General features: G+C 37.2%; 2 protein-coding genes across 3 annotated transcripts in view; one reads left to right on the top strand and one right to left on the bottom strand.

Moving 5' to 3' along the window:
• Positions 1-923, top strand: part of LOC122089067 (transcription antitermination protein NusB) — a 22,950-nt gene extending 22,027 nt beyond the window's left edge. Inside the window, exons 6-7 of one of the 2 annotated variants that reach the window (XM_042658500.1) lie at positions 33-131; positions 242-923. In XM_042658500.1, the coding sequence (XP_042514434.1) occupies positions 33-131; positions 242-367 (225 nt within the window). In that variant the 3' untranslated portion in view covers positions 368-923. The remainder of the gene's footprint in view (positions 1-32; positions 132-241) is intronic. The other variant, XM_042658501.1, reaches the window with a different exon arrangement.
• A 1,296-nt stretch (positions 924-2,219) lies between these two features.
• On the bottom strand, positions 2,220-5,289 carry LOC122089927 (zinc finger A20 and AN1 domain-containing stress-associated protein 6-like). Its single transcript, XM_042659701.1, has 2 exons — positions 5,020-5,289; positions 2,220-3,973 (listed from the first exon to the last, which is right to left on the bottom strand). Exon 2 carries the CDS (start codon positions 3,491-3,493, stop codon positions 2,975-2,977), a length of 519 nt encoding a protein of 172 aa, XP_042515635.1. The 5' UTR covers positions 3,494-3,973; positions 5,020-5,289; the 3' UTR covers positions 2,220-2,974.
• Positions 5,290-15,099: the final 9,810 nt, after the last annotated feature.

The raw sequence follows: 15,099 nt of genomic DNA, 5'->3' as shown, positions 1-15,099 counted from the left end.
AAAAAAAAAAAAAAAATCTTGAAATGCTGCAGAAGGAACCAGCTGCGAGAATTTTGGAGCTGTGTATTCTCCACTTGGCAATGAGTGAAATAATTGTTCTGGGGACAATACACCAAATTGTCATCAACGAGGTTAGTTCCACAACTCTATCCCTACCTCTCCACAAGTTAGACGTTTTTGTTACCTCTTTGAATACATCACTTCAGTTTATTTGATTTAATTTATGTGTCTAACTGTGAAGGCAATTGATCTTGCAAAACGGTTCTGCGATGGGACTGCACCACGTATTATCAATGGTTGCATGAGGACTTTTGTGAAAGAACATATTGGAATAAAAAGTTCCAAGCCCCCGGAAGGCAGAAGCTGAAAGTGGCAGTGGTGGATGGATCTATACCCACAAATTCCAAAGTTCTGATTTAAGTACCATATCCACAACCTAAATTGGCTTTAGAATGTCAATGGAGATGATGGATTGCTCAGCTGGCATGGTAGGAGTAACTGATAGCTTGTGCCTTTTATGACATTAGAGTTCCTCATATCTTCCCATGAAAAAAAAAAAAAAAAAAGAGGTAAAATTGGACATTCCAGTTCTTCTTGGGAAGCTGCAATATTTTCTTGACATCAGGATGTTAAAAGTAAATGAATACTTTCAGTAGGGTAAAATGTAGAAAGACTGTTTATACTATTATGTATTGGCAAAAGCTTTCCTAGTCAACAGAGCAGGTGAGGGAATCTGTGGTCAGGACTGAGGACACCTAGTTCTGCCACAAGGAAGAGCGAATAGGCAAATAGGACCATTGAATATGTAGGAAATGGTTTGGATTGACCTTGTGATAAGTTTTAGACTTGAATTCAATCATTAAATTCCCATGTATGTCCATGCATCCTTTTGGTAATACTATGTGCCTTCTGTTGGTAGTCAATTTTTCAGTGGTTTGTTTTGCTATTTGGATGATTCTGTTCACGTTGAAACTCGATCATGTGAACAGGGAGCTTTGGGGTCTACCCATCTACAGAATTTCGCTCATTGAGCCTGGGGTCCGGGGATTCTCTCCAGCACCCCAACACATGGCCACATGGCCGGGTCCTCTCAGCGGCCACAGAGGATCTGGATCCTGGCATGTGGCAAAACTGCAAAACTATGCACCTGACCACAGATTCCGCTATTAGACTGCCAGACCAAATCTTCTTTATGTATTTCTAATAAGGGAATCTGTGACAGTATGTAGTTTTGCCATGTGGCAAGTCCAGTTGGATGCTTTAATTTTCACCTACATATTTTCGTCTCTGTATCTGCGCTATGTCCTGGTGGTTGACAGAAGGGGTCTAATACGGGTTCGAATACCTCTTCCCCTTTCGTAGGACAGCATTATCATTTGAAAATGAACTTACAGTAGAGAACTTTTCTCCTTACTCCCTCGATTTCAACAAATGAACCGGCAGGTAGGGTCTTCCCTTTTAAAGGGGGTGTGCAGTTCCTTTGATCAGGGGGTGAGAGATATGTAAAGTCACTCGTTCTATACTTTTTCTCTATTACTTCTTTTGCTTTCTTATGATGGGCTACGATATCTCATCTCAATATCGATGCTGCCTAGTGAAGTTCTCAAGGATGATTATGTGTATTCTGACGACATATATCAATTTAGTCTACAATTTGGCTAGGCTAGCTGGAGCAGGACTGAACAAATGACTGGCAGGTGAATTAAACATCTTGTATACGCATTCCATATAAAGGCTCATTTAAACCATAGGGTCCATAATTTATTAGAGCTCCGTAAATTTCTTACAAAATCATCTATTACATTATATTTTTAACCCAAGGATTTAGTTATCGTTATTGGTATAGCAATGCAACACCAGCACCGATACTTAGACCCATGCACCCCCCCCCCCACCCTTCCTCCCTTTTCAAAAATTGAACTAAAAGCAATAAACGGCGATAACATGTACCAACGCACAACTTTTAGGGTATGAAGGCCGGACCTTGGCCTTTAGGAAGAAGAAAAGGGTAAAAATTCTCTGCTTGAACTACTACGACTCACACATCAACCCAAAGAAAATAAATAATTGTCCATAGTCAAATTTCTTTTACAAGATCTTTTCACGTTGCAATCCTTCGATCACAGGATATATAAAAGAGGGTGGAACTTTTCAATAACAACTGTCCAGTGAAGTTAGTGAGCTGTGGTGTGCAAAAATTTCATGTTCATCAAGAGGTCTAAGGCAAAGCAATAACTGTGCATATCTTATATTTTAGAATTACATGGTAGTGCCTGATCCTGCAAAACAGCAAAAAAACAATGATTTTAATCACTAGCCAACTTACGTTTCTACATCTTCCAACTGCTAAACCATTCATAACTTCCAGGATACAAAATGGAGTTAGACTCTGTAATTGCAGTCATAACCCTAAAATACAGAGGAAAGCCAAGGGCAAGGGGCAAAACAGAGGAAGGACAAGAACAAATTTTCAAACGTGGACTTATTAGAAGATCCAAAGCCATTCCCTATTTCCCCCAAATTTGTCCTCCTGATCCTTCAGCGCAAAGCATGACCAATTCTGGCCTTCCAACTTTTGAACAATAAACACAATTGATAGAATAACAAACACATTCCAAGCATCATGCCCAATCACAAACCTTCAAATACACATAAACAGAGATCATTTATAACATATCATCCCATGGAAACTGCTATTTTAACTAAACACAACCATTCAGTTGAGCGAGGTTCACAACCATGGCAATATGCTATCTGCTCTCCCCTGGCACAGAAACCCACCTCTGCCCCCAAAATAAACGGGAAAAAATAACCTTTCTGCGACTCTCCACCTGCCTGTTTTAATTCCTTTCCATTTTCTGCAGATATACCCTTACATAAGGTATCTGATATTGGAGAAAACAAATCAGAGAAAGGTCATTTACCTTCTCATACTTTTCTCTGAATCACCATTATCACAGATCAAATCCAGCAGTCAGATTTTCTCAATCTTCTCCGCCTTCACAACAGGGTTTGCCTTAGCTATGGCATCCCGGCCAGCACTCTTGTAGTCAAACGAGCACTCATGCTTCTCAGAGTATCGGTGAAATGCACAAAATATCCCACCACATCGGCACTTGAACCCAGTCAGACCAACACGTTTTCGGCAAGACATGCAATGGTTTGGAGGCAGATAAGCAGCCTCCTGACACAAGAAGGAACCTTCTTTCAGTCCACAGCCTTCTCCCACGCTATCCACCTTTTCTAAAACAGGTTCTTGTTGAACCAAAGTGAATTTTATAGGCATCTCGTGAGCAACAGGAATGACTGGAGTTGCCTTGAGTATTTGTTGCTGCTGCTTCTGCTTCATGAAAAGATCTCCGTAGCACTTGGAACAAAAGTTGTTGGTGGCTGCACTTCCAAAGAAGCCACAATTGTTTGCGCACAAGATTGGGCCTTCTGGTGTCTGACATTCAGTTTCATCAGTCTCCTTTTTCCAGCTTTCCTGTGCCATCGTCAGAAAAACTAGAGGGAAATACCCACAAAAAAATTTTCTCTACAAACAGAACTTCAGAAACTGGTATGCAAAGTGGAAGAGAAGTGAAGCTCTAAAGCCGTGAAACTCTGCTCAGCCTTTCTTTCAATACAAACCACCCTTTGGCATAAATCAGTTCCACCAAAGCACCTTTTCTCTCTCCCTCTTCCTCCCCCTACACAACAGTCTCTTCTCCTGCCAGGCCCTATGTGATCCAGTCTCAGAATTTTGCAGGCTTGAAAAGCTCAATTCAGAGTCCCAAAATGTAAATCATTTTTGGAGGGAAATTTCAGACTAAACCCCCGATATACTAAACTTTGTGATAGGGGATTCAAAGTCCTACAATGAATATAGGCAGTCCATCACCCATGATTCTACAAATAGAATCAAATGAGTCTTCAAAGATAAGGAATTTAGCTGCAACAATTGCCCCAAACTGCAGTTCCTTGTCTTCAAGACCTAAATTCAAAATAAAAAACTCAAAAATTAAGACACAGGCAAAGACAGATAGGGCAAAAAAATGAAAATAACTTTATAATTCATTATTAAGGTCAGCAGAGATCGAAAGCCACATATTTTCATCTCATTTTCGTTCAGTTAACTGGAAGCAACAAACTAAACACAAATCTTAAACAATATGACCGAGTTGGAGATGAACACAGGCTCTTCTATCTAATCAGAAAATAATGATCAGTTAAGAGCATCATAAAGATAGTTGCCGTAGGGTATGCAATACACCAGATAAAAAATAAGTAAAAGTGCTTCAGTTAGCCAACTTTCAGTGTGATGGAATGAGTAAAGTCATCAAACCTTAAAGGGTTCCAGATTTTCCATTATCTGGATATAAAAACTGGAAATATCTAGAGTAAAGATTTGTATAAAAAAACAGAACAGTCCTCAAAAAAAAAAAAAACCCCAAGACAATATTCAATCCCTAATTGGAATTAAAGATTAACTCCCAACGGTCAATTTTTTTAAGGGAAACATATCCAGTCCCAAGACCCCAGCTATGACGGCAAATACCTAATCAACACCCAGACTAAAAAAGAGTTTGAAAACGTCAATCATGAGAATAGATCTTTACCTAGACAAGGACATAGCTTTAGTGATTCACCCACAATGAAGCAATACTGTAGGGAAAGAAGATCAACAGAGGGAACCAAATCGACCTCACAGAATCACCGATTATTTCACCCCAATAGATCCAAAATAATTTGAACCCCTCAAAGAAACGAATACCAAGTACCGAATTATGATGCGAATTTGGATCTTTTTAACTAAACTATCGATCTGACTCGGGGATGAGGAGTGATCGAGATCGAATTTCGAAAAACAATTAGAGCCATGTATCGGTCAATAATAACAACAGATCGAGAACAGACGGGTTCACCAGAAAAAAAAAAAGAAGACCCAGACTCAAATAGAGATCCGAAAAACAAACAAAAACAAATTAAGCAAAAGAAATTACAGATAATCAAAGATATAAGGGATATATAATAGCTGACCTATAGAGATTGATGATCGATCGACTCTGTACAGTAAAAAAACGTAGAGGGCAGAGGGAGATTTCCTCTCGATTACAGGCTAGGGTTTTTAAGCTGTTCTTCGTGCAACCACCACACGGCTCTGTTCGCATCAGAAGGCCGTGACCTGCCCAACAGCTGCCCCCAAGCCTAATTATTTTTCTGTTGGTCGGAGCGAGCCTAATTATTGGCGAAGGAAATACACCACAGCACCAGATAAGAAGCTTTTCTTTCTTTCGAAAAAAGGCATGAAAATCAGAAAATTAGCCATGAGCATCAGTCTAGCCTACAGCCTACGTATACGTGGGACTAGTTTGGCCAGCCCGAATCCGTCCAAAGCTCATCCAGAAAAAATCAAGGGCCTTGGCCAAACCTGCGGAGCAATCTGTGATGCCCCAAAACCCGATCTAGAGTTTTCGGACATTAATGGTCCACAAGATCTGTAAATTTTAGGTGATAATGAATCAAAATAGCATCCACACAAACATAAGTGCAAACAAGAGTTAACTAAACTGATATATTATTTAAAATTCAAGGTTCAAATATCTAATTCAAATTTTAAATTTAAAGTAAAGTTGAGTTAAAGTATGTCTTCAAAGTCTAACTCAAAGTCTACATCATTTAAAAATAAAAATCATTGTCTTCTTCAAATCCATAAGCAATGTCCTCTTACGGATCAACTATAGGTTCAACATTCACGTCATCTCTATAATAGTTCTCATCAACGTCATCTGCAAGTTATGAGGGTAAATCTTTGGGAAGAAACTTAGTGCATAGAATCACAACACTTAACAGGTTTGAAATCACGATCATATAGCCAATATAAGGAAAGACATATATAGTATATTATAAAATTTTCAAGAAGATAAAGAACAAGCATACCACACATACTTACATTGCTCCATTTATATCGCCGCATAAGTATATATGATGACTTAACAGAAATTAAACAACAATTTCACAATATCATCAATGAATGGTCAATGTGTCATCGTACCACATTGCCCCTATTTAACATACAAAAACTCGTAGAAGCTATCTAGTGTCCAACCTCCCAAAGACCAAGTCATACCTCCTGAAGGTCGAGCAACAATTGGTAGATCTTGTCGATGGTAGGTTGCGTCATCGAGTAGTTCATAGTTCCACTAAGAAAAAATTCAGTGAACCAATCCTCACATCAACATTATAACGTCAATGTTGATAAGGCAAGACAAAAATAATAAAGTTAAATGTGATCAATACTTTCATTCCACCTTAGTCGATCTCTAAGTGGACATGAAATCAATTTTAGTTTCAGTTTTTATAAAAGTCATCAAAACAATAGTCGCAAATAATAAAGCAATGATAAAAAAAGTCTCAAATCCTTCCTCAATCAAGGTCGGTAATATAAAAGATCATTACCACAACAAACAATGCATCTCATATATCAAAATATTAAATTTATTTAAGTTATTATTTTAAAAAGATGCACAGAGAAAATCTCATGTGGTATAAAAATCATATAATACACAAAGTACATTACGCCATACAATCATAATCACAAATTAACACATAATATTAGAAACTAAAATTATGTAATCAATGCTCAATTTAAAAAATTCTATTATGTACATATAATACAAATCATGGAACAACTTTTAATTTGTTCCTCATTCTCTCATGTACATAACATTAGGTTTGAGAAATCATATTTCTAATGACAAACCATCATGAAATCTAAGGTTTAGAATAGATTTATTGTTCATAAAATTCTCTTTTGAATAACACTATAAAAATAATCAAGTTAGGATAGAAGTTTCACTCACCTTGAAGTCGCTCCCAAAATTTTGCCTCAATTTATTCTGCCTACTGACATAGAAAAATAGAAAATAAATATCTCTAAAATTAAAAATATATTAAAATTAGATCCTATTGAAACCTAACTCATATATACAAGTCTCATATGAAGATCACATCAAATAACCCTTCTTAGGTTAGGTATCAATCTCCCTAATAAACAATCTTCGGACTGTAACAGATTCTGACCAACAAATTTGAAAGATTCATTAACTTAATTTTTCGAATTCAAATCACTTCTAATTTTTTTAGAGTTTTAGAAAACCCATGAAAGTTTCTATGATAAAAATATCAGGTTAAATTTTGTAGTCTAAATTCTTCTGTCACTACTGCCATTATTGGGTATATAAAACTCCCCGGACAGTGACGTATCTAAGTATATGAATTTTTTGGTATATCAAATAAACTCATAATTTAATGAAATTTTTATGAGACTGTAAACACATTCATATACTCTCAGTAATTATTTTAGATTGTAAAACAATAACTAAATATTTTTAATAACATGAGCAAGCTTGGGCTACTGTTTTGTTCGTCCCAGAAATTACTGTGAATATCTCAAAATCTTATTTTATCTCTCCTTAAACCCATAATTCAAAATTTTAAATTTTAAAATCATGATCAATCCTCCAAGTTGAATATAAGAAAATAATTAAATTATGTTAAGAGTTCTTACCTTGAAAGCCGTTCAACATCTTGATTCAGTTTCTCATTTTTTTTTTCTTCTTTCTTTTCCTCTTTCTTCTCCACAATACCTTTCCTTTTCCCTTTTGATTTTTTTTCATAAATAGATAGTGACAGGTAATAGAACCACGTTTTTTGCTTCTATTTTCCTTTCTCAAATCATCCCCAACTCTACCTTTAACATTCCTACTTCATCTCCAACTCCCTCTCTTCCTTTATTCTAGTCAGTTGATCTCCAACTATTTCTCTCACTTATCCTCTATTATCTTACTTACTTTACGTACAAACTTATCTAAAATTCAAAAGGTGAGTCCCAACTTGATTAGGAAAGCCTTCATTTGTTAATTATTAATTAAAAATAATTAGTTAGTTAGGGTTGTTAGTTAATTAGGCGTTATCCACTTGTTATCTAATTATCTATGTGGATGAAAAATTTATATATATATATATATATATATATTCTATTATTAATTAAATAATTCCATATTAGAGTTGACATTAGAATCATGTAATTAAAAGAAAAGTCAAATTATAGTCCAGTGGCAAAATGATAAATTAGCGTTCAAAGGCAAAATGGTAATTTCTATGACAAAACCCTAAAGTTATTCTATATTATAGTTATATCTAATTGATGAGTTTTAGCAATTACCAAGGATTGATGCACCCTCAATGGTCTGATATCCCCACTTTAAGCCACCCTGACCCTACAATGGTCAAAAGACAAAAATATTCCTAGTCATATTTCAGGGTATTACAATCTCCCCACTTAATAACAAATATCGTCCTCGAAATTTTTCAAGGTATTACAATCTCCCCTCCTAACAATAAATGTCGTCCTCGAAATTTACCAATATGTTATAATCTCCCCTCTTAACAACAAATTTCATCCTCAAAATTTACCAATGTGTTACAATCTCCCCTCCTAACAACAAATTTCATCCTCGAAATTTACCAGGGTATTACACAATCTATGATTGAGATTTGCTGGCCTGAGGCCCTGAGTTCAGGGCGGGCAGGGGCTGAGTTCCTTTTTTTTTTTTTTTAACTCTCTTCTCCCTGGTTAATTTCCAAGCCCGCACCTGTAGGCCCGACTGAGCCCGACACATTTATGGCTCGACCTAAACTAGCCCGATTAATCAATGTGTCAGGCCTAAGCCCAGCCCGTTTATAAATAGGTAGTACACGATGTAAGGGGTAAACCTGACTAGCCCAACCCGTTTACAAGTTTGACTCGGGCCGACATGTTTAACCCGACCGTTTGTACAGGTATTTTGATTTTTTTGGGATAGAATAGGGTATATATTGATATTTTTATCAATTATTGACTATAATTAAGTGTAATATCTTTTCGAAATTGTTGATAATTTAATAAAATAAATTAAAGTATCTTAAATCTAAGAAAATTAAAGACCGCTTAAGGCCCGTTTAATACTTTATTTGTACATTACCTCGTTTAAGGCCCGATTATAACCCAATTAGGAGAGGTCTGATTAAAACCCATAACCTGACCAAGCAGGACACGACACCAACCAAGACTGACTCATTCCTTGAATAGATAGGTCATGGTTTGAGGACATAGGCCCACCAGGCCCATCTAGGCCCAACCGAGACTAGCCCATCTCGACCAATTGACACCCCTACGTAGGATCATGTAGCTACAACCTTTGTTCAAAGTCTAAGAAATAGAATAATTCACCTTCCCCCTTTGATTAAAAATACCTTCTTAGGTTATAGTATTTTTTTTTAAAATACCCTTCAAGATTTCATTTCTTTAATTACAAGCACAAGGTACAACTACTTGGCTACAACCAGGGTAGTAGCTAAGCTTCTTTCTAGCTCAGGACCATCGAGCATCTCCAATTCTAAGTTAAACCTGATATTGTCCAACATTGATCCGTTGATAACGAGGAATAATAGCAATATTTGTTTTTGCTCCGTTGTTTTGATGAGGACGATGAGCTTCACTTCACTTGGCTCTTTCCCCTAACTAGTGGATTCGAAGTGTTTGTTTGTACTTGGGCTTTTTTTTTTTTTTTTTTTTTTAAAAGAATACTCAAGTTCTTTGATTGCAAGGAAAAATGAAAGGAAGGGAAGTGAAAAATTTTACCTTAAAAATAAATCTATTGTAATCATTACCCCCATGAGACTATATCAATTGCTAACTTCAAATCAATCATTCCATATTTGGTTATTAAAAAATTATTTTACTTTGCTTCCAAAGTCCCTTGTTATACAACTTGAAATGTATCATCACTAAGTGTGATAAAAAGAAAATTAAGTGGATAATACAATCACATTGATAAAGATTACAAAACTTATTTTTAAGTTTGAAAATTTCACTTTACCTTCCTTTTAATTTTCTCCCGTAATAAAGAATATCCTCTGACCTTAGTTGTCGTTACAAGATGGATGAGCATCACCTCAGTACTTTGTTGTCTTCATTTTATGCAAATTGCAATTACTACTTGCTTGGCTTCAAGCCTTGAGGCTCATTGTGAACTTGGTGGAGCAAGGGTCATTGGACCCATCTCCAATTCTCTTCCTTCTAAACCACTATTGTGAATCATTGAAGGAAGGTGACCATTGCAAGGGAAACAACCGGGTAAGTTGGGGTGCGCAATTACAACGGTTGGGGTGAAGATGCATAGGACTATAGAAGTGTGATTCAGAGAGATAGAGAGAGGTTGTGGACATAGTTTGTTTTCCCATATAAAAATATAGGGTGTGAGTTTTATGTGTGAGAGGCTCTCTCTGAGAGCACAAGAACTAGTAAGAGCACACATTGAAGCATTAATATGGGTGATATTTTTATATTTCAAAGGGGTAGGCTGATCATTTAGTAAGGGTCACGAACACATGGCATGCCAAAAGACCATCATACCCTTTTGTGTGGCATAGGGCCCGCTCCTAGATAAAAATCACTTGTCCTCTTAAGGTTATTCACTATTTGAGAAAAAAAAATTAAAAAACAGCATGATCCATATCTTTAATCTTTTCTTTGGATTCCCTTTTTCCCAAACTTCATCCCCATATATTAACTAAAAGTACTTTTTACGGGATTTTGCTGATTGGGTCGACTTAAGAAGCTTGATTTTCAAGAGGTAGTGATTTACCCCTATTCTAAAGGTTAAGAAGGTTATCTGCTCCAAGGAAGTTTGTGGGGTCTTCTACCGACAATTCTACTAATAAAGCCTAGAGCCCAAAAAATATACTGGAGTGGTTAAGTGTTAGATAGGATCTCCTCATAGTTGCGGAAGCAAGTCCTTTGTGTGTGTGTAATATCAAATGCAATACATTGGGGGAAGCACTACCAAAACACATTCAAATTTGACTTTTCTCTCACAAGAAATATATATATATATATATTCTCTTTGTTTAGCCTTTCTAGCACTAAATCATTCACAAATTCTAGATTTTTCATCTATTAAGTTTCTTTGTTCTAGGTCTACATGTCATATGATTCTAAATCACATTGTTTCATACTTAATCCTATTTTTATGCATAATTTAGGTTAGTTATTCAGAATTTGTTCATCGTTAAGTTTCCTTAGCATCCGAAACAATTAGGTTGGTTTTAGGCGGTGTTTTACATTGTTTTTCCAAGTGTGTGTCTAATTTTTTTTTCTTGTAATATTGTATGTATTTTAAATCTAATATTGTGTCACTTATTAGGCCAATTCTCTTCATAGTTTTTGTGCATGCGGGGATAATTAGAATTTAGAATCATATTTTAATGTCTTGCATTAGCATGTTTTGTTGTAGCCCCTTACTTTCATTTTTCTTATTTATCTGTATATCTTTCTACTGTTTCTTTTGGGGTTCTAGATTTATATCTGATGTCTTAATTATCTCATATAACATACGGATTGTCTCAGGGCGTTGGTAAATATTATGCCAGTGGCATATTCACATTATTTTCACTTGGTTTTTATATTGGAATTTTCTAGTTTTTTTATTTATTTTGGTGACTTGCATATTTTTAGATTCAAATGTTGTGAATTTTTGGTCGATAGGTATAGGGTCATAAATTTATTTTCAGCTTATAACTATCTTAGGATTGCAAGTCATGTGTTTTCTAACTTCTAATCACATTTTTCTACACGAATTTTCTATTTTTTAAAATTACTTTATCTGTGATACCCTACTTTTAAAACCTGGTTTACTTACATGGTTGACTTCATTTAATCATGCAGGACTCGAACCAGAGAGGGTTAAGGTGGGTTTCCTATGGACCATGATGGCAAGGGTGACTTTGAACACAGGTTGGCCAGACAAGTCCGAGTTAGTGCCAAAGGAGACGGGTATACCCAAGCCGTGTACATGCACGTATCATAAGGTCATGTACGGACAATGCTGGTATATAATCATATTCTAAAGTATATACGTATTATATATCTTGTGCCGAGAGTGAGATACATGTTGAGAATCGAATTCCATCGAAATCTCAATTGTTTGGCTAAGTTTTGACCAACAGGTGGGCGAAGTGTGACCCACCTATGTGGTTACTAAATATTGTCTAGTATAAATAGTACTTATTGTTTTTCTTTTTCTCATTTAATGCCTTAAAGAGTGGGTGAGAAAAGTAAAGAAGAGAGAGAAAAGAAAGGAAGAAAAGAGAACGAAGAAGAAGAAAGGAAAAGAAAAAGAGGAAAAAATGATTTTAAGCGATGTCGAGGTTTGATCTTCTCATTCTGGCATCGAAGAAGTGATCTCCAACACGAGACCTATGATTTGAGGTGAGTGAAGGCTATAGTTCTTAAACTTTCACAAAACCCCAAGTGAAACCCTTGGTTTGGGTAGGGTTCCATGAGATCTTGTTAATCTCACTTGAGATGATGAATCTAAGGTTTAATAGATGGTCTATGTGTTGATTTTGAAGGTTTAAAGAAATGTTTGCAAGATTTGAGAAACATTGGTGATTTCTTGAGTTAAGAGGTGATTTTGGGATTTTGAAAGAGTTCTTGAGCAAAGAAGGTAAGATTGTTTTTCAATCCTTAAATCTAACTTAGATCTAAGTTAGAATCATATTATGAGACCTTAGATGTGTGGAAAATGTGATTGGAACAACCCCATTTGATTTTTTAAGAGAGAAAACCAATTTTTGCACCAACAGGTGGGCAAGGACCGACACGCGAACCCCCCCACCTGTAGGGGCTCGCCTGTTGGGGCAGAACCTTAATTTCAACAGGTGGGCAAAGATCGGCAGGCGAACCCGTCCACCTGTAGGGGCCCGTCTGTTGGGGCAGAACCTTAATTCCAACAGGTGGGTAAGGACCGGTGGGCTATCCGGCCAGCCTGTTGAACCGGTGGATGAAGACCACTGGGCTATCTTGCCGGCCTATTGAACCAATGGGTGAAGATCGATGGGCTATCCGGCCCGCCTATTGAACCAGTGGGTGAAGACCGGTGGGCTATCTGGCCCACCTGTTGGCTCACTAGTCAGATTTTTGAGCCCGAATGGGCCCAAAACAGGTAGACAACCTTCTTTTATGATTTTAAACATGATTTAAATATTTAACCTCATTAGTTTTTACCCCAAGGTGGTGAAATACTAACCTCATTCGCTTATGATAGGTTTCACTAGAAACTTACATTTCTCACGTCGAATCTCACCCGTACCTGACGTGAGCTTTTGTACCCAACAAGTAAGTGGGAAAAGGACATTTGATTTTATTTTAAGGCATGTTTTTACATCATTAAATTATATCTAGACTAGTCATGTTATCATGTAAATTATATGCAGATTAGTCATCCTCGTATGCCATTCGCACGCATTGCTTGTGCATTATAAACAAATGATTTATGATATGTGTGTTATGCTTTACATTCTCAACGCTAAATGATTGATGTGCTTATGTGATGCATGGTTGGATTACTGTGCGTGATGCATTATTAGACTAGACGTCGTAGTCGGTTTGAAAACTAGTGCATTGGTGGCCCGTGGTATGGGACGCCGTAGTTGTTGTAACCCAGCAGTCACTGAGAGGGGGGTGAATCAGTGAGTCCAATTCCGATCCCCAAAAACCTATCTGATGTCTGGCCAAGAAAAACCTGATATACCTGTCCTTGTTTGCGCACAGTCGTATGCACACTCAGCCTCTCATAGACACTTCCAAGTATGCACACCCATTCCACATTCCACATTTCACGCATTTCAATATAAAATGCAAACAACAAGCACCCACAACACAGGGTTTTTACGAGGTTTGACAATTTGCCTACATCTCCGGAGTAGTGCTTGTAAAGGCTTCGTACCTACTCAATACACTGCTTTTGACTACACCCACAGTTGGGAGCACCCACACCCAATTTTCTCAAGCTGAAGCTGAGATGGCACTTGTAGTGCCGATACAATGTGTAGCACCCACTACACGGGAGCACCCACTCCCGGTGCTTAGCACCCACTAAGCATACAATAAATAATACAATTAAATTGGGCTTATATCAATGCCCTACAGTCAAGCTCTGCCTAGCATATGCATCCACAATTAGCTAGCATGCTTATAGTTCATCCACAACTAACCTAGCATGTATACATTCATCCACAACTAACCCTAACATACATACATACAAGTAATGTAAAATCAAAGGTTAGAGAATCTCACAACCGATTGCTTGGGATGACTGAAAACTTGTACTGACAAGTTTGGTGCTCACACCTTCTCTCTCCTTGGCTTCTTGCTCTTCAAAGCAAACACATCTGTGCTTTCTTCTCTTCTTCCTTGGCTTTGAGTTAATGTACCATTAACACACTTCAACCACCTCTTTTACTTTCTTTAATGGCCTAAGAACATTTATCATCAAGAATGTATGTTCATTCAATGACCAACAAAGAGGGGGAAGCTTCTCCTACCAAAACCGTAGCCTTACTTCACTCAAACCTCATGTTTCTTGCTTCCATTGTGTAGGGCTTGAAAAAACGAAGAAGCTGCAACTTGGTTCACCCAAATCCGAGTTAAAATGAGGGAGATATGACCATTTGAAGTTGGACCAATGAGATAGCCTGAAATGGAATCTTCGTAGGGGTGGCGTAAGCTACACCGGCGGCACGCGCAACAGGGGCGAAATCTGACCGTAGATCTCATATAAAAGATCTTGTAATCTAAGCTGTCAGATTAAACCAACGAACAATATATCCAAACCATTAAATTTGAATCTCGATGACGTCATCATGACGTAGGCTCTGACATCGTCAAAAGTGTTGTCGATTTATGATTGGTTGCTTTTCGGGATTTTAAGGGAGCTTGTCTCCCACTCACAAAAGAGAAATGCATAAAGACCGTTGGATCCGAATCCTCCATGATGCTTTAATCAGATTTCATGAGATCATTAAGATCGAAATCTTTTTTTATACCTTCTATACACGCGCGAAACACCACAACATACCTTGATAAGGTGTAGCGCCAGTGCATCAAGAATTATGCACCTAACCAATCAAATTCTACGCGCAAGCATCTATCTCGTCCATGTCAGCGCAAAATCTCAGCAGCCTTTGGATGGGCATCAAGCCTACGTGGTCGAATCTTGGCCATCCATTTCACTT

This window comes from Macadamia integrifolia, chromosome 9 (assembly GCF_013358625.1).
Source record: "Macadamia integrifolia cultivar HAES 741 chromosome 9, SCU_Mint_v3, whole genome shotgun sequence".
Taxonomy (NCBI): Eukaryota; Viridiplantae; Streptophyta; class Magnoliopsida; order Proteales; family Proteaceae; genus Macadamia; species Macadamia integrifolia.
This window is presented reverse-complemented; position numbering and strand designations above follow the sequence as displayed.